The sequence below is a fragment of the Acanthochromis polyacanthus genome, chromosome 18 (genome assembly GCF_021347895.1).
Source record: "Acanthochromis polyacanthus isolate Apoly-LR-REF ecotype Palm Island chromosome 18, KAUST_Apoly_ChrSc, whole genome shotgun sequence".
NCBI classification, from domain to species: domain Eukaryota; kingdom Metazoa; phylum Chordata; class Actinopteri; family Pomacentridae; genus Acanthochromis; species Acanthochromis polyacanthus.
This window is the reverse complement of record NC_067130.1, coordinates 2,530,217-2,550,252: the sequence shown is the minus strand read 5'-3', so window position 1 is coordinate 2,550,252 and position 20,036 is coordinate 2,530,217. Positions and strand designations below refer to the sequence as shown.

The following is a 20,036-nucleotide window of genomic DNA, read 5'->3' as shown; positions in this document are numbered from 1 at the left end:
TTGTTTTTTAGAACAAAGGGAGAAAAAAAATCATTTTTGAAAATGCCCAGGTCCATGCGGACTAATCCTAAAAATCTGGTTTGGACAAATAATGATGCCCACAAGGCATGAAAATGAGAAGAAAGCAGTTTAATTGATCAGCGCTGGGAGGTCTGAAAAGAAGGAGAACTTTTCCGGAGAGCTGCTCAGAAAACTGCTACAAAGAGAAATCAAATGGGTCTTTTGATTGCAGTGCACTTTCACAGATTCTGGAGCTGTGATGCACCGTTCTACAGTAGAGCAACAGCTGCACAAATATGGTCTTCATGAAGGTCATCTCACAGTGATGCTCCTCTTCAGACTGTGTTTACACTTAAAACTAGAAAGTGTTCTTGGAAGCATCACTATCAGGAACCTTCCAGATGATGACAGACATATTTCTGTCCAGCAAGCAGATTTCATCACATAAATCCTTTTTGTACATTTCTTACTCCATGGAGGAACCATCAGACAAAAGCTTTCATGTGACCTCACCACAAAAGTTTGCAAACGACCCCCCTAACAAATCTCATGCATTTTTGAAACAAGCCCTGAAGTTAAAAGGCAGTTTTTGGCGGCAATGAGCAAAGATGTGCAGAACTTGAACCAAACACCTCTCCAAGTGTTGAGCACAGGGGTTACATCCATCATGCTGGATGTTCCAGCCAGAGGGAAGGAGGATGATTCACTGGAGGAGGGAAGAACGGATTCAATTAAATACCAATAAACTGTGGAAACAAAAGATCACATCGTCTTTTAAAAAGCTGGAGATGAAAAAATGATGGCTTGGACAACAGGATAATGATCTTAAATATATCAGATAGAGGTGGGTGGATCAATTCAGATATCAATAATATCGATACCAGCATTGGTATTGATATTGAACGATATCAGTGTAATAAAATCGATACTTTCATTTCAGTTTCTCTCCTGTATGCCGATTACAAAGACTAGTACCGTCTGAGCAGCATCTACTGCAGATGAACGGACATTGTCTGTCACACTTTATTATCAAAGACAAGAACCATGGAGGGAAGTTTTTTCATCATTACAAAAGAAACTCCGTGCAAAAATTTGAATGTAAAAATCATCTTAAAAGAGTATGTCCTATTTCAGTGACAGAAGCATTGCACAAATATTCACCAAACACTGCTTCCTTCACTTTGTGATTTCCTCTACTACCCAGATTCTTCCTGGTCTGACCCACAGAAAACCTACCCAGGAATTGGACCCTGTAAGCGTTTACAATCTCATCTTCATTCCAGATGTGGCACCTAACGTTTGTTCCAAACCTGCCAACTGCTGAAAAAGATAGTCTGGAGAATCGGTATTGGTATCAGTAATCTTGCAGTATCGCACACCACTAATATCAAAATCAGCAATGGTCTGCTGATGGTTTTGTCATAGCCCTCAAAGTCCCCTGATCTACAATCTGGGCGGGTAGATGTGAAAAGAGCAGAGTGTGAAGGACAACCCAAGAACATTATGAGAAAAAAAATGGGTGAAAACTCCCCAATCAATAACTAAAAGACTCTGGTGATTAAAGCGTACAAGCTGGGATGCTTTTCTTACTAAACACTGAGCATAGAGGGAGTCTGAAGGTTTTCTTTGGGCTCTTTTACTTTTGTCACTTTGAAAGTGCAGGAACCTCATACCTTTTCTATTCACAGTAACAGACATGTCGATGTAGGTGATACAGATGTTCACCCACCTGCAGCTTGAAGGTTGGAAGCACCGTCTTATACCACAGTGTCTTAAACCCTTACAACACAAAACCGACTTTATGGCTTGCTAGTTTTCTCCAGTCCTGCCTGACACATTTAGTAGCTTTGGAAACTTTGGGATCTCACTATGATTTTTAAAGAATAATGTTATGTGGGTGTGAGGAGTGTTTGGCTTCACAGTTTCAGTTTGTTTGGACTGAATCTCCCGTTGGCAACACGGCCGGACTGAAAACATTCATGGTATGACAGCTCAACGGTCAGTTTCTTTATAGCTGGTGTGATGATCAAACAATACTTTGTAGAAATGATGGGACACGCAAGAGTTCTCATCTTCTGCGGCACCCACACCCACTATTAAAATGCAGATCACATAATCCATGAAGTAGCCATCGATGACCGAGGGTGATTCTTGGCTAGCACGGGATGAAACAGAAGAGGTGCCATTTGCTGACACAGAGACTTTGGCATGTTATTATTTGAGTTGTTTACTGTCATGACTTCATCCTCCTTAAGGGTTGAAACTAAACCAGCTGGGAAGCCACAGGCCACGGGGGCTTTGCATCCCTGCAGAGAGTGCAGTGGAACATATAATTACAGCGCCGCACCGCAAAACAACGCCAGGAATGAAATCAACATCTCTTGGTGTCCGGCTCATGTGAAATGGTAAATAATGTGAACTTACTAAGCACTTTTTGACCTTCACAGTACTCCAAGCTCTTTACATGTCACTTAGCAGAGCTGCCAAACAAGGTGCTCGCCTGCTATCGGGGGTTCATTGTTTTTGCCATAAGATACTTCAGCTCTGGGAATCAAACCGCCGGCCTATAGATTGGAAATGAGCTCATGACACGATTGAAAACCTGCGTCTTGCGTGTTCCAGGACAAAGAAATGGGCTGAGTTTCAATTTGGGAGGTGAAATTTTCATGCAAAGCAGTAAATCACTCTGACATACCAAGGGCGTTGTGTTATCCTATTCAATTCTCCATCTGCAATAGATTTACGAGAACATTTTGCATTCGTTTGAGACATTACACATACACTTCAGGGGAAACTATTGGGAGACATGCATTGTAATAAGCTGTTGAATTGACGGAAGGACAAATTTTTAGTTAAATCGTGAAACGTGGCACCCTAATTCTACTTTACGTTGACATAAAGAGGATCCAGCCCATCACTTGCCAAATACAAACATGCCTATTTGGATTTTTGTAATACTAGTCATACACTATTTATTCTACCAGCTGCTCTGGGGAAGAGATGCCTGAAATGCCACAAGTAATACAAGAAGATAATTAAGATTACGCTCTAAATAAAAGGCCACAGGAAAAGGAAGATGCATAGTGTATGAGCAGGGCTCATTGCAACTGGTTGGGTTATTCTAACTCAGCTGCTGGATCATTCATTTTCCAGCAAGTCCACTGTCAAACTTTCTAAATGTTCTCTTTTGGTCAGCGGTGAGCAGGATATTTTTAACGGGCTGCAGTAACGCTGCAATCTTCTCATTCCACTGTGAAAATAAAATCTAGCATAATGCTGGCGCTTGCTAACAATTGGTATAAAATTAACTAATCCTCACTAGACTGTATCTGCATCCCTTCTGAATTTTAAAACTTATTAAATTAATTATTTTTAATTTGTGTGGCTGCCTCTTGGTTTTATTCTTCATCTAGCTTTATTTGTCCCACTGCAACACTACTAGCTAATATTAGCTATCTAGCTGTGTGTTTACTGTGAAATTTTCTGGAAGAAGAAGGGAGGAAGCGCTGTTTTTTTTTCTGTTTCTCTGTTTACACACTGATGCTTCATTATCATTAATCTAATGATATATTATATATTACTATACAAATCAGACATCCAAGTACTTTTACTTTCATACTTAAGCTACTTTTTGCTCTACGTGTCGTGCATTTTTTATAATGCTAAACTGGAACTTTATGTATTGTTTAATGTGAAGTTTCCTGTAAAGCAGGAAGTTGTGTTGTTTCTTCCTGCCGCTGGTTTGCCGGTGCAGTCTGCAGCTGTGCGTCCTGCCCATGGATCATACGGTCTCTGGTGCTGTCCCGTTTATTCCATTCCCATCCTGCTGTCTGAATGACAACATCCAGCACTGATCCAACATGTGAGCTGCAGGATGAAGCTGTGAGGATGAAGGATTCTCCACAACTGCACTGATTTATCCTTTTAAAAAAAGACACAAACTCGCTATGAAACGCCTGGATTATGGATCGGATGTGGATATTCTGCCAGGTCCTACTTGTTGTGCGTGTTTGTGTGAGTTCATCGGTGCGTGATGAGGACGACGCGTCTTGTGATGGGGCGTTTGATATTTATTTTGTCCTGGACAAGTGAGTTATGGAGATATTTATTGAATGTAATGGTGCAGAGACAGTGTTGGACTCAGTCCTCTCCATGTAAGGATGTGTTTAGTCCCCTCGTTGCTCTTCTGCTGGATGGAATTTATTTTAATCTTTTCTGAGTGGCTGATTAGAGATAGTTCCATTTCACAGCCCCCAGTCTGTCCTCACTGTATTATATTGTTATTATCACTTATGGAAAGTGCATTTCGTCAAATACTGTACCTAAGTAGAATGCTTTGTGTGAGTATTTCCTATCTAAAAGTACATTTTTCATCCACTTTACTACATTTCAGAGGGAAATATTACTCTTACAGCCCAGTTATTTATATTTGGCAGCTTTAGTTGCCTGTGAAATTACAATTTTACCCAACAAGCTTATAAAATATAACATTGTTAAAGATTAAAGTAGTGGTTTATAAACTGATATCAAACTGATTGTTCCCTCTGAACTTCTCACATGGTTTCATTTCAATATACATTCAAATGATTGAATATTTCACCATAAATATAGATTTAAAAAGTCCTAAAACTGCAAATATATTAGTGTATCAGGACTTTTTTTTAAAATCTTCTTTCCTCTCTAATCAACCCCCTCAGCAGAATCTGACATCTCTGTATGTAAAGTTGAATATAAAGTAGTTTTAAGTACAAACTAACATGCTGTTTACATACTGATGCTTCACCATTAACAATGGAATGATGTCTTATTATAAGATACACTACTATATAAGACTCTTATATAGCAGTATATCAGCCAGTTCAACTACAAAGTAGCTGCTAATACTTGCTGCTCTTTAAGTGAGTTTTTGAGTGAAGTTTTTCATGCAGGACTTTTGCTTGTAATCGAGTATTTTCTAGCGCTATATCAGTGCTTTTGCTGAATTAATGCAGCACTTTTTCCACCCCTGGTTATAATATAAAGTTGATACTTTAACCGACTTTCCAACAACAACACAATGACCTAATCTGAGCCCTGTTTGCTCTGAATAAACTTACCAACACCCTTTCTGTTTGTTTTGTCCTCATGCAATATTTTCAGAAAACATGATAAAATGTGACATTTCTGCACATATTTGCATAAAATTTGATTTCATGTGCACATCCAGCTCCTTTAGTGTTGTTTTCGATGTTCAAATTTTCATCTTCTGCTCCCTAAACCACATTTAATGCACCATCAGAACTTCATTTATGCAGATTACACAGAATATATACAGTCTGATTGGTTTAGTTGATTTACTTCTACACCTGTGTTGATTTTCCGTTTGCTACGCTGATTTTTGAGCGTCTGGGTGTCTGTTATTTTTTTGCTTTTTGCAGGTCGGGCAGCGTGTGGGGCCACTGGGATGAGATCTACGGGTTTGTGGAGCAGCTCACCAGCAGGTTTGTGAGGTGAGTAAAGCTGCTGTTTCATGCATTTAAGTTTAAAGTTGAGGTGATCTCTCTTTTCTCTGCTACACCCTTCCTCACTCACCTCCTCCTGCTGCAGAAAAAGCCTAGAAAAATAATTCAAAGCTTTATATTTCTCATTTAGAAATCACTGCGGCAGAAATAACAGGAAACACGGACTATTTAAAGTCAGAATAGGTCTTTAAATTGCAGTAGTAGTGAGTAGAAAGTAGGGCACGGCTATTTCGGGCGTCAGACATCATACAACTGCTCCAAAACCTCCCTGGGTAATAGTGTGGAGGGTGTGTGAGATATCTTTGGGTTTAATAGCAGGGTGCTAAATATGAGAACCAAACATGCAGCCAGATGTTGAAGGTGGTTCTGACCACAACAGACACTTTGGTCTCTCTGCTCATAGCGGAGCAGCAGCTGGGTTAGCGCTTCTATTAATGCTGTTAGCTAGTTTAGACATTAAATGCTAGCCTAGCTTAGCTAGACTGTATTCCCGTTATAAGGGATATACGGGAATACGGTCTAGCCCTCCTCCATTGACACATTTTGACAGGTTTTCAAGCTCCGAGCAGATCAGACCGAACCAATCAGAGCACCAGAGGCGGGAGTTAACGATGCGACCGCAACAGAGTGAGGTTTCTCTCGTGCGCTTTCCTCTGTTTTGCACGGGCTGAATTTGTCCTTAAAACCTCAACAAGAAGCAGCTCTTAAAGCTTTTCTTTTTAAAAAGGATGTATTTTTAATTTCGGCAGGCTGTACGATAGAATGCGTAATGCTGCCCTCCACTGTTGAAAGGGAGAGCTTAGATTTTCCTCAGGACCCCTGTACGGCGAAGGAAGCTGTTAAAACTACAAAACATCATGGCGGAAAGGCAATTGTTAGGTCGCTTAGTGATTGCGTCACACATGTGTTACGCTGATTGGCTCTCTCCAATTCAAGCTGTGATCGGTAGTCCCGCCTCTGGGCTAGATTTGGTTCAATGGAGCAGTTCCAGACTGACTTTATGTGTATTTGTAAAAGTTTTTTTCAATGAAGATAACATTAAATGAATGATAAATCCAGTGTAGACATTGTTAATGTGCTAAATGACTATTGTAGCTGGAAATGGCTGATTTTTAATGGAATATCTCCATAGGGGTACAGAGGAACATTTCCAGCAACCATCACTCCTGTGTTCTAATGCTACATTGTGTTAGCTAATGGTGCTGAAAGGCTCATTGATGATTAGAAAACCTTTGTGCAGTTATGTTAGCACATGGATAAAAGTGGGAGCTTTCACAGAAAACATGAAATTGTCTGGATCATGTAGAACTTTTAATTACAATAAATATAAAATCTGCTTTATGTTGTTGTTTGTGTGGATTTGTGTGTTTACCAGCTCTGTCTGTGTGTCTTCCAGTCCCAAAATGAGGGTTTCCTACATCGTCTTTTCATCTCGCGCGGTTGTGATCCTTCCACTGACTGGAGACAGGTACTTCCTCTTCCTCCTCCTCTTCCTCCCTGAAACCGGGCTTGTATCAGATTTTTATTAACTGTGTGGTCGGTGTTTTGTGCATCACAGGTCGAAGATCGATGAAGGTTTAAATGAGCTGAGCCAGATCACTCCTGTTGGTGAGACGTACATGCACGAAGGCCTGAGGGCGGTAGGCGAGCTCGTTTAATGCTGCATTAGCTGCCATGAACTTGATTTCTTGCACAAGTGATTCCATATTTTCTGTTTTCTAGATGATTTTCAAGTGAAGTTGCCACCAAAAATGTACTTTTAGGTTTTAAAATCTACCGTAAAACATCTATGCATGGAGTATTTGGTATATTTTGGTCCGTTTTATCACATATTTTGTCATATCTTCTCCTATATAGACAAAAAGTCCTCTGAGTTTGTATCAATGTTCACTTTTTAGGTTTCAGAGCAAATGAAGAAACAAACTTCACTGACATCCAGCATCATTATCGTTCTGACTGATGGCAAGCTGGATGTGTATCCCTTAGAGCTGAGTGTGAAGGAGGTAACACACATTTATGCACGACTAAAGATACGTTAATAGTCGTAAATCTGTGTCCGACAATTATGAGAAGAATGTAAAGTGTCTTTCCATGCAGTCATTGTTTTTAATTAAAAAAAATATCTGTAGAGACTTCAAATGTGATTTTCTGTAAATATAATGTCCACTTTTAATTCAGTTTGTGGGTTTGTTGTTGAGTTTAGGAGTGCAATGCTTTCCAGTGTGATTATCTGAGGAGACACGCTGACAAATGCGCGCCTGAACACAACACTCTGAAGACTCGGCTCGTTGATTTTGGATCATGTTGCACGAACTGAACCAGAGAAGCAAAACATTAGTCCCTATAAAAGCTTAATGCATGCTTTGGGGATTTGTGAAGTTGTAACAATAAAAAATATTTTGATCATTTGATCTTATATCAGTTTCAGCTTATTTGATTACATAAATATAGATGAAGTGTGTGTCAGTGGAAGAGCGGCTTCACTCTTTGTGTTGTGGTTCCCAGGCTGATAAAGCCAGAGGGTTTGGAGCCAGAGTCTACTGTGTCGGGGTCATGGACTTCGACCACAAACAGGTAGGAGGACGTCACTTTGTGCCTTTTCTCTTTTATCGTTCTCCTATTTTCCGTGTAGCTCTGTGAAGGAGAGCTCTCGCTGTCACTGATAAGGTTTCTGTTTAAACACTGTGGTTTTATTTGACTTTCTGTGTGTGTTTAGTTGTGGTCAAAGCCTCTATAGTCTGTGGTTTCTGGCTCAGATTAACGAACACACCTTGACCTTGTTTTGAGTTCAGCTGAAACCTCGTGGGGAACTGGCAGGGATTTGTAGTGAAGGATTCATGTTGCATTTGTTTTAAAAACAATGAAAAAGCTCATTCCTGCACACATGTAACCTCTCTGCACTGATTTAGTAAGAAATTTTGGTCACGAGGATTCATCTAAAGACGTAACAAATCGATGCAGACGTGAGAAGTTTGTGCGGAAATGGATTTTATTTTCGATAAGTTGGATGTCTGAGGGATTTGATTCCATACTGGTGGCGTGTGTGATGCTTTCTATTCAGCATAGTTTAAGTTTTCATTTCCTGATAGCGACTTAGATGTCTTCCTGTGCAGGCATTAAGTTATTGAAAACACTCAAGGCAATACATTGAGGATGAAACCCAGAATGTCATCAAGTAATAATAAACCCATAGCTGGAAGAAATACAACCATCCCATAAAACACCAAATACAATAATGATATGGGATCTTTTCTACAGTCGACATCAGATCATTGATGTAATTCCATTTGTTGAGAGTTACAAAACTGAGAAGCATCTAATGTGGCCTCCACTGTGGCTCAGCCCTGTCCTGTATCTGTGCTGCTTGGTTTTCTGAGCCTTAATTGCATTATTAATCTGTGCAACAAGTATTAATAAGAATATCTGACAACTTGTGACCTATGGAGTCTTTAGCAGTCGAAGGCTGTGAGCGATCTTTTGCCCCGACCACACTCCTCTGTGGTCTAAAGAGGAAGCAATTACATCACTCCCTAATGAAATAATGCCAGACAAGCTTCCTGTGCTCATTAAAGCAGGAGATGAAAGCCTCAGCCAGCTGCCCAAAGCTTTCATCTCCTAGAAACGGCTTTCCCTCCCTAAACGCTACCGAATCCTTGAACTTCATCGCAGGCCAAAGACCTCCCCGAGAGACTCCAAGACGCTGATGGTCATGTTTTGCGTGTTTGAAGACAAATAAACTGTTTTCTTTCTGGCCACAGCTTGCTGAAATAGCGGACGGCACAGAGCAAGTCTTCCCAGTTCTGTCCGGGTTTCACGCTCTCAAAGACATCGTCAACACGGTGAGGACAGAGATATGCAAAAAGATTCATGTGTACGCTGCGTAGAGGTGATTTCCTATGCAGGATAAACACAAAATTATCATCTAAATGGTGTCCTGTTTCTGTATCTGGGTCACAGGTCCTGAAGCAGTCGTGCACTGAAGTGTTCACAATAGAGCCGTCCAGTGTTTGTGTCAACGGTAAGTTCACTGGGAGGGTTTACCTCATGAACATGTCTATATGTTGTTTTTATAGGAGCAAAACTAGCAGTTAACACCATCACTATATACTGTAAATTGTAAACACTGTAAATTTCCCCACTGTGGGATTAATAAAGGTTTAATCTATCTATCTATCTATCTATCTATCTATCTATCTATCTATCTATCTATCTATCTATCTATCTATCTATCTATCTATCTATCTATCTATCTATCCATCTATCTATCTATCTATCTATCTAAACATTTCCACCTCGAAACCAAGTAGACGATTTAGACTTCCGAGGTTTCATATGCCACAAATGTAAGGAACCAATCCTCTGAACTCAAATATTTCTGTGTTAATATTCTTTAGAATAACTTTCTGCTTGAAATGTGTGTGTGATGTGAATTACTTCAATATTACAGTTTGCCTTTATGTGTGAGTAGTTTTACAGTCTTTTAGCAGAGACATGAGCTGGTGTGGCAGTGGTAGAGGTGTGTGTGGAGAGAGAGGTGAAAACCTCATAGATTCTAGGGGAAGTGACCAGAAAAGACCTTTAATGTGTAAAACCAGTTTGTAGTCATGGCAGGAGGGATGATCATTTGATCCAGACTAAAATATGAGCTCTACATTCCTGTCAGGATCATTTCTAAAGACCTCAGTGATCCTCTGGCTGTACATCAACTCAAGTGGTTGTGCTGTTTAGCTAATGTTAGCATGCTGAATTTAAATGGTAAACGTGGTAAAGATCACACCTGCTCTGTAAGTACTGTGATTGTGAATGTGTAAACATGCAGACAAGTGGCAAATTAAAGGAAAGCCCCACATAAAGTGTCTTTGTAAGGTGTTTCATGCCATCAGAACAGCTTTAATGCATCTTTGCATTGATTCTCCAAGTCTCTGGAGCTTCACTGGAGGGACTGAACCCTGTTATTATTCCCTCATTAGCTGTGTTTAACTTATCTCCCCTAACTGGATTGAGATCTGATAAATGATTCATGTCATCTTCCCACTCTTCAAACCCTTCAGTGACCTCTATAGATGTAGTCATTGTCATCATGGCAGAGACTACTTCCAGCAGGATAGATGTTTTATCATAAACGCGATCACTCAGTGGCCCTTCCCTCTAAGGTGTCAAATAGACCAAAACCATGCCACCAAACTGAGTCCCACATCATAACAAAGCCACCAGATCCCCTGAATGCTGGGGTCAGATTCCAGGTTTGGGTTTTTCCTTTAATTCGTCAAGCATCTGTTTACGTAAACATCAGTGTTTGGCTCCAGCAGAACCACTTCAGTTCTTATTTTCTGTTTAATAATTAGTGTTTCTATTTAAATGGGCTGTCATAGCTGTGCATGTGTCTGATGTTTCCCAGAGTCCTTCAACGTGGTGCTGAGAGGCAGCGGCTTCAGCGGAGCCAAGAGGGTCGACAACATCCTCTGTTCCATCACGTTCAACCAGCTAACACACAGTCAGTAAAAGAGGCAATCAGGGTTTACTCAGCTGTCTGTCGAGGCTCTGCTAATATAAAGGACAGTTTGCATTTGCTAAGAATTCACTAAATGCAATGCCAAAGGAATGAAAAAATGTCAGAGGTTTTCTTCACCCTGGTGCTAAAAAGTCATCCCAGAACTGGAGGACATTCTACGTCCACCCACCAAATTTCAAATAACCCCCCCACCTGATGACCAATCTGAATCTCTAATAAAACAATTCAAATTAAATTTAAATCTCCTTTTTTGGTGTTGTTTTTTTCATCGATTTCTCTTCTAATTGTGGGAATTTTTTTTAATCAACATATTTGAAATAATTATTATTGTACATGGAACATGTGTCCCACAACATGTTAGAATAACCTGTTTCTGTCTTTTGTGTCTCATTTCTGTCATTTCCTGTCTTGTTTTTGTCATTTTATGTCTTGGTTTTGTTGTGTTATGTCTTGTATTTGTCATTTTGTGTCTTGTTTTTGTCTTTTTATGTCTCATTTTTGTTTGTTTCCTGCCTAGTTTTTGTCGTTTACATCCTCAAACAGTTTTCCTAAAGAATGGGTAGAGCAAAGCTATGTCCTCTCTTCTATTTTCCATCTTTTCATCCATTGTCAGCCTTGATTGAATGTCTCTCTCTACCTCATATTATCAGGATCAGACTCATTCTTTGGACTGCTTTCCATCAGTGGTCAGCAGTAACAGCTAGCTAAATATCTAGCTTCTACTGCTGAGAAAAAGATCACATTAGCATGGATTAGAGTAGGGCTAGCAACAGCACAGAAAACATGGAATAAAAATGCTACCATTGATGTGGAAGCTGAGCCAATCAATACCTATTGCTGATCAACATGGAGCAGAAAACTGTAAAAGAGAAGGTTTCTTTTTCAGAAATTTTGAAGCCCAAATGTCCTCCAGGTCTGGAATGACCCATAAACATGCACCTACATGGTGCTGGTCTGTCCTCTGGGATGAATCATCCATGAAATAAAATGTGATACGATGAGCAGATGAACTGAGCTGCAGTGGAAAGTCAGAGTCATGATGTCCAGAAGCAAACAGTAACGGCCTTTTATTGACTTCAGCCAGAGAACAGAGCAGACATTATGAGACGGAGCAGAGAGAGAGGAGATGTTCTCGTCTCATTAATCTATTAATGGATCAGTAGCAGAGGGGAGGACACCAAGAGATAACACAGGACTGTAATGAAGCTCCCTGTTTGTTTGATTTATCTTTCTTATTCTTGGATTTGCTGTTGATCTGTTGCTGTGATTTTTCATTCCTGCTGTGATAAGAAAAATCTGAAACTCAAATGCTGATTTTAAGTTTAAATTCAAATAGGAACACCTTATTTTTTTCTTTTTTTATTATGCACACACAGAATGACAGCAAGGTACATTGCCTCTTTGCTAATTTTCAGAATGTGAAATTAGATTATGTGTCTGTGCTGCAGCACCGTTTTCCAGACCTGTTAGGGTGCACAAAGAGGCTAAACTGGTTTGCATTTCTGCTCCTTTGTGATTTATATGCATCTTAAGTGTATTTTCTTCTCAGAGTTTGTATTTTTCTCTTTTTCTCCTCAGATCAGAAGCCAACAATAGTTAGAGACGGTTATCTGCTGTGTCCAGCTCCTGTTCTGTACGAGGTCGGACAGTAAGTCGACGCACGTCCTCAAAACTACACATCAGCTGCAATAATCTTTGGCTGTGCCCATGGAGACCACAAAAAGCCCCCCCAAAACAGCCATAGCTCATCCAAACAACTCCATAATTCACAGAGCACTTCTTTGGATTCCCAGTAATACACCTGCCAAGTTTGAAGGGTATCGGATGTAGAGTTATTGAGCTATGAAGAGAACACACACACACACACACACACACACACACACACACACACACACACACACACACACACACACACACACATGTTTGTACTTCTATCTTAGTGAGGACATCCATAGGCATAATGCATTTCCTAGAGCCTTACCCTAACCTTAACCATCACAACTGATTGCCTAAACTTAATCCTTACCCTAACCCTAACCAAACCTCAATTCATACCTGTTCTCTAAAAACAAGTCTTCACCCTCAAACATGGCTGTTTCAAAGTGAGGACCGGCCAAAATGTCCTCACTTTGTAAAAATGTTCTCCCTTTGATAGTTAAATGCAGAAAATGGTTCTCACCATGTAGCAAGTACAAGAACACACACACACACACACACGCGTGTGTGTGTGTCTTGGTATCATTGTGGGGACATACCATTGACTCCCATTCATATCTAACCCCTAACCCTAACCCTAACCAAAACAATGCCTAACCCTAAAGAAACGTTTTTGCACTTTTACTTTTTTCAGTAACAACAACATGGCCAAGAAAACACTGTTTAAACTTGTGGGGACCAAAATGAGGTCCCCACAAGTGACATAGTTTTTGGTTTTCCTACAGTTGTGGGGACATTTGGTCCCCACAATATAGCAAAAACATGGGCACACACACACACTCCTTCATTTATTAGCTATGTGTAACATGAACACTAATATGTTCGATGTTATAACTCTAAATGAATTCCATCTATCAGTAATATTTATGTCATCGTGCCGCAGTTTAATTCAGTGGAACTGTATTTATATAAATCATAGCAGATGTCATCACAAGGCCTCACGGTTTTATGAGAAGAAGCCCAACAGTTCCCCAACAATTAATCAGCATTTCTTGCTTTGTCTGATAATGAAGCTGGATGTGTGTTTGGAGACAGAAACCAGCCGAGTGTTTACAGTAGCTGAAGCCAGTCTGACCAGAATGTCTCTGTGGCATTTAAAGACTGAAACAAAGCCGACTGGACTGCAGCCATTTAACCGGTCTGTAACACCGTGTCCTCACAGAAACAATCTCAGACCAGTTCAACCTGCAGCTGAGCAGCTGAAATCCAGCAGCATTTAGGTGGCAAGTAAGGAAATCTGTTCGATATCTGATAAGATTATATGAATGGTAGCGACTTCCTTTTTCAGTGTTTTGGCACCAATGGTTCTGGAAATTGCCAAGGTTACATTGACTTCTATTAAAGAGTTTTTTTCCCATTATTGAGGTCAAACATTGGGTCAAAAATAAACAACTTGAGCAACACACTGCTTCGGTTCCCTGTGGTGAATTTGATTTGCCCCTTGACCGCCCATATATATTTAAACAAACACATCATCCAGCATCATTTGATATTTAGACACTATCACAAATCATAGACTGTATATAAAGATGGATGTAGCATCTGGCTCCAGAATTGAAGCCCACCCAGAAGTGTCAAAAACTTGCAATATCACGCCGTCCGCTAGGGTTGGCTCCAAAAAGCTTTTTCTCCATAGACCCCAATTCATTTTTGGAAAAAATAAAATTTGATAGACTGATGTTCTACAGCTCAGGATTTTTTTCCCGTTAGTTTTCATGGTCAAGATGAGAGATCAGGTGGCCGATCTTAAAATAAATCAATACTGAATTTTAAATAAATCGTTAAAGTTGGTGGAGCCAGGGGGCGTGGCTATACTTGATTGACAGTCCCATTGACTGGTCCTGCCCCGAGTTGCTCTCCGGTCCAGCCTGTTTGATGACGCTTTTTACATCACTGGCTCCAAAAAATCCAAAATGGCGACCAGGAAGTAGCAAAATCCGGGCTTCATTTTCTCCGCGTTGAAACCAACGGGTGACGTCACGGTTAGTTCACGCCTGTCACAAATGCCTCCTCTTTCCATTGTCCTACATTTAATAAACTACTGTGCTGATGTAATTCTAAGATAGTACTACTTTGCATGAGCACTTTCTACTTCAACTCCACTACCTTTTGAAGAAAATGTCCTACTTTTTAGTCTAGTTACTTTACAGCAGAGTAGGACTTCATAAACCTGTCTTCATATAATGAACGCTACAAAGTGCAATGAATTATGACAGAAAATTATGATATTCTATGAAACTGGGGTACCTCAGAACAACAGAACACTGCTGGAGCCCAAAGAACACTTTTATCTTTATATTTTCAGTATTTTTTGCTGATGACACTTATATATTCTTACCTAAGTAAGGTTTGGAACTTCAGCAGGTAGCAAAGTCTATTTTAATTGTGGCATTGCTTTTATTTTCAGTCAAAGATCGATTGACTTCTTCACCACTGAGGCTTAATGAGCACCACATGTACCGTAGATACGCTGCATAGGGACAGATCTTCCTCTGGTTTTTGATCTTTTTGGTTCTGCTTGACGATCACAGATCAATTGAAGTGCTGATTAGCCTGAACAACGGGAAATCCTACATCTCCAGTCCCATCACCATCTACGCAGCGTCATGTGTGAGTATCAGTCAGATAAAAGTGACGGGTAGGTCTGGGGTTCAATATGCAGTCAGGGTGAGTTATTATTAGTATGTTACGTGCAGTTTTGTAGTTTGTCATCTTATATGTTTGACTGGAGAGGAGAGCTCACTTCTGCAGCAGTTTAAGCTGCTTTAACACGTCTAGGTGTGTTTAATGGTTGTGCAGCTGGTTGTTGTGCGTTGTTTGCAGTCTAATGGTCTCTGGGTGCTCTGGCTGCTGCTGGCTCTGCTGCTGTTGTTGGTTCTGGCTCTACTCTGGTGGTTTTGGCCTCTTTGCTGCACTGTGGTGAGTTTACAGTCCGTATTTTTAGGTCATTGTTCTTATTACCGTGTTTTCATGCAACATAAACGTTGTTATTTCGTTTCGTTTCTTGCAGGTCATCAGAGACCCGCCTCCCTCACGCCCCCCTCCTCCACCTCCTGTCATTGTGAGTCCAGATCTTTAAAAACATATTTTCTGCTCTCCCGTGGGCTGTTCTGGAGGCTGAAGTTTAGGTTTTACCATCTTGGCAGCGACAGAGGCGAGAAAATCCAAATGAAGCAGAGGGAGCGTAGGTGGCGATGGGGACGGAGACAGAAGTCAGGCTGCAGCAGCTTTTATTTGGTTCACTTTGAGTCAGAAGTACTTTGGTTGCAGTTAAGAAGTTCTGTTCATTCACACCTGCTGATCACACAAACATGCCTCTGAATGAAAGAAAAAGTCCTTTTAGTTAAATAAAATCAAACTAAAAACTAAACTGGAGGTTAAAGTTATTTTAGTGAACTAAAGACTTCAGAAAATCCTGAACTTAAACAGCTCTGTGTTCACATAAAACACACATAAACCATCTTCAGCTTTAGCTTTTGCAATTTAGTCGAATTAGTTTCACAAACAGCGTGATTGTAGGTCTTGTAGTTTAAATGTGTTTATTAAGAATGGGATGTCTGTGACTGAGTCAAAATGTTGTGTTTTCATAGTAATATATTTTCTAAACTTCCTAAATCTTGCTCTGAAGAAATGTGTTTAAAAAAAATAGAAATAATGCTAAAACCAATAAAAACTAAGCTAAGATTAGACTTTTTTTAAAACTAAACTGAAATGAGCAAATCCACTGAACTTTAAAACAAATTTAAAAAATGGAAACAAAAATGACAAAATAATTAAAGTGCTGCAAACTGTAATAACAAACAGACAGATGGACCTTCTCTTTAGCTTTACTGTCTCTAAAATGTGAGGAGATCTGAATAAGTATTTGTGGTGTTGGAAACCATGAATATTTCTGCTTCTTGAGCACTTCTCTTCATGTCCTGATTATTTTTTTAGACTCACTGAATATTCAGCATAAGCTAATGATTCAGATTTACACAACGTCATTATTATCCCCCGCCTCCACGAAGTGGAAAAGGGGGATATAGGTTTGGCCTCTGTCCGTCCGTGCGACCGTCCATCCATCCGTCCGTCCGTCCGTCCGTCCGTCCGAGATGAAGGGGACAGCTTTTCTCGGAAACTATTACAGCTAGGATTACGAAATTTAGTGTGTAGCTTCACACCATGGACACCTTGATCAAGTTCAAAAATGAGACCTGTGCGATAATATTTAACAGAGTTATGGCCCTTGATCACTATTTTGGATATAGACTCATAGACATCATGTGGCGGGGGATATTGATGACCATGTCGTCTTGTTTTATTTTGTATTACAAATTTATTAGAATACAGAATATTTGTGTTGTAACATTTTTTTCATCATAACTTTCACCGTTTCAGGAGCCAGAGGAGGATCCTTTACCCAAACACCGGTGGCCCATGGTGGACGCTTCCTACTATGGAGGTCGGGGTGCTGGAGGAATCAAACGCATGGAGGTAAATATCAGATGTTGTACTGTTTTCACGGCTTTTAGAAGAAGATATCACTGATTTGTCCTCACTTCCTGTAGGTCCGCTGGGGCCAGAAGGGCTCCACAGAGGAGGGGTCCCGGCTGGAGAAAGCCAAAAACGCTGTGGTCACTCTGCCGGAGGAAGTGGAGGAACCGATCATCCATCGACCTCCACCGAGACCTCCTCCCATCTACAACCCCCCGCCGCAGTCCAAATGGTACACGCCCATCAAGGTGAGACTCAAACCTCATTGGATGGGACTTTTTGTATCATTGCTGACATTTTTGCTGTTTTCAGGCCTAAAACCAACATGGCCGCCGTCACAACAAAACCAGGAGACAACAATGATGTGGTGACTAAAAAACGGTTTACTGCAATGCAAAACAACCAAATGGGCATTAAAGACCCCAACAAAAGCTAAAATCATGCTGCTGGAGCTCCACACAGCAGCAGCTCCTGTCAGAGAGAGAAAATAGGAGCAGCTAAGCCACCAGATCACAGGTGTGGCTCAGTCAGGTGACGACCGGAGCAGGCACACCTGGTGTCCAGGTGGAGGGTCGTCACAGCCGCCTGTCAAACACCACATGGCATTTTACAGGAAGATGCTTCTACACAACTGAGTAAAACTGAAACTGAAGGTTATTTTTAAAGATATTGTAGTAAACCTGTTGACACATAAAAAGTAATTAACACATTTGTAAAGATATGATCAAAGTGAACATAAAAATATTGTTTTGTTTTTTTAAATAAAATTGTATGTAAGATATATCCCAAAAGTCCCCCAGTTATAGATTGACGCAGACAATTTTAGAGTCAGTTTGAACAATTTTTGAGTCATTTTGGACATTTTTCTTGTCAGTTTCAACAAGTTTTATGTCCGTGTGGATGGTTTCTTATCATTGTGGATCATTTTTGTGTCTTTGGGATAATTTCTGAGTCATTTTAGACAAATTTTATGTCAGCTTGGATATTTTCTCCTCATTTTGGATCATTCTTGTCTCTATGATAATTTTTGAGACATTTAAGACAAATTTCATGTCATTCTGGACTAATTTTCTGCAATTATGGATCATTTTCAAGTCATTCTGGACAGGTCAATATATAATTTGTGCTAATTTTTGTAACATAGTTGACATTTTAGTGATGTGCAGTCATTTTTAATTAATAAGTGATTGTCTCCATAATAAATAATTATGGAATTTGTAAAGACACGATCATAATGAACATAAAAACTTTAGTTTTTTTTGCTTTTAATAAAAATGTATGCGGATATATCCCATGGACTTCAAAAGTCCCTCAGTTATAGATTGACCCTGACAGGTTTTGAGTCATTTAGGACAAATTCCATGTCATTCTGGACTAATTTTCTGTACTTAAAATATGTAATTTGTCTGTTTTCTTCCTGTTTTTAATATGTTCCACTGACTGAACTTTAGGGGCGCATTGATGCGCTGCTGGCTTTACTGAGAAGACAGTACGACAGAGTGGCGATCATGAGGCCGACTCCTCAGGACAAGGCAAGTAATTCACATTAATTAGATGACAGAAGACACTTGTCAATCAGAGTCCTTTAGTCTCATTACATCCAGCTGGACCGTCACCACACTGCGATTGTTTCGGCCACAAGCGATCCGCCCTCGACTTCATAGCGATCTGATTAGATAATAACGCAGAATAGTTCAGCGCCAATCCTTCTGCTCCGGTCCAACAGATAAATAACAGCTTGCTGCATCAACTGGGTCTTTATAAATAACGGTCGACATGACGACGCCTGCACAGTGTGTCACCGAGAACAGGCTCATCGCGGATCGTTCATCTTTTGTTTGTCCCTGGAGTTAGGAAAAGATCTGGACCCACTGATGGAAGAGATGCTGCATTTTTACACCAAGACCAAGCATTTAAGATCTTATTCTGAAAGGAAAAGAATAATGAAAGGAGAAGAGACGGTGTTCAAAGCTTTCCCCTGAAAGAGCCACTTTTTATTTATTGTTTTCTGAGGATGTTGACTTGTTTATTTGAAGTGTTAGCTCTGCAAGCTCTGTTTGCACTTTCTTAAAACTGATTTTATTCTGAGGTTTTTAAAGGCCCTACTGAGTTTGCCTGGGACTACTTATATGTAAATATATGTGGTTAGAGAGCTGAAAACTGACAATAAGTATTGTTGAAACTACAAAAATGTGGACATAGCAGGAGGCTATAACACCTTCTACTTGGAGGAAATGTCAATAACTGGACCTCGGTGGCTTTCAATTGAATACTTTTGGCTTAATGCACAGTGCGCTTTCAAAATAAGATACAACCGTTTCCTTCATTTTATGGTGAAGATGCCACATTTACCCACATCTAAGCGTGTTTTTGTCCTTTTCAGTTCCACATTATGTTGATATTTCGGTAAATAATGCATAACAGTTCAGCTTTATCTCATAAATGCCAATTAAAGTTATGAATGCTATAAATTATCTAAGAGTTTTCTTCTTTATATTGTAAAGATGCCACATTTACCGCTGTTTAAAATGTGGTTTTTAGTCTGCAGTTCCACATTATGTTGATATTTTTGGCTTGACTCGCTTTGTTTTTTATATTTTATTTGATATTTTACTGCGTCTTCTGTTGTTTTGTCTCTTCCAGGGCCGCTGCATTAACTTCACCAGAGTTCAGAATCACTGAAGTTCAAAACACCAGGATCAACTTTTCACTTTCTTTTTCATTTCTGGCCCAAATACGGCTGATATGTACACTGAGACATGAATGTTGGAAATAAACGTGTTGTAAATAAACATCTTTACTTATAATGTGGCGCTGATGTGTTTTATTGT

At 40.0% G+C, this 20,036-nt stretch overlaps 2 protein-coding genes across 2 annotated transcripts in view; one reads left to right on the top strand and one right to left on the bottom strand.

The window, feature by feature from the left end:
• Positions 1 to 20,036, bottom strand: part of LOC127530767 (cytochrome c oxidase subunit 3-like) — a 199,887-nt gene that overhangs the window by 178,763 nt on the left and 1,088 nt on the right. The gene's annotated exons all lie outside the window — the stretch shown is intronic.
• LOC110966502 (anthrax toxin receptor 2-like) lies at positions 3,737 to 20,012 on the top strand. The gene is made up of 17 exons (XM_022215890.2): positions 3,737 to 4,088; positions 5,418 to 5,489; positions 6,898 to 6,969; positions 7,060 to 7,141; positions 7,400 to 7,504; positions 8,007 to 8,075; positions 9,260 to 9,340; positions 9,459 to 9,519; positions 10,900 to 10,995; positions 12,592 to 12,661; positions 15,261 to 15,339; positions 15,553 to 15,648; positions 15,740 to 15,790; positions 17,110 to 17,205; positions 17,280 to 17,453; positions 18,657 to 18,737; positions 19,849 to 20,012. The coding sequence occupies exons 1-17, from the start codon at positions 3,964 to 3,966 to the stop codon at positions 19,885 to 19,887; spliced, it is 1,449 nt and encodes a 482-aa protein (XP_022071582.1). The 5' UTR covers positions 3,737 to 3,963; the 3' UTR covers positions 19,888 to 20,012.

What these genes read in the sequence shown, in the direction of transcription:
- LOC110966502 (XM_022215890.2), top strand. Translation starts at nt 3,964, where the DNA reads ATGGATCGGATGTGGATATTCTGCCAGGTCCTACTTGTTGTGCGTGTT. An exon ending in TGCACGAAGGCCTGAGGGCG is followed by an intron (nt 7,142 to 7,399) that starts GTAGGCGAGCTC and finishes TTCACTTTTTAG; the next exon opens with GTTTCAGAGCAAATGAAGAA. An exon ending in TGGACTTCGACCACAAACAG is followed by an intron (nt 8,076 to 9,259) that starts GTAGGAGGACGT and finishes TTCTGGCCACAG; the next exon opens with CTTGCTGAAATAGCGGACGG.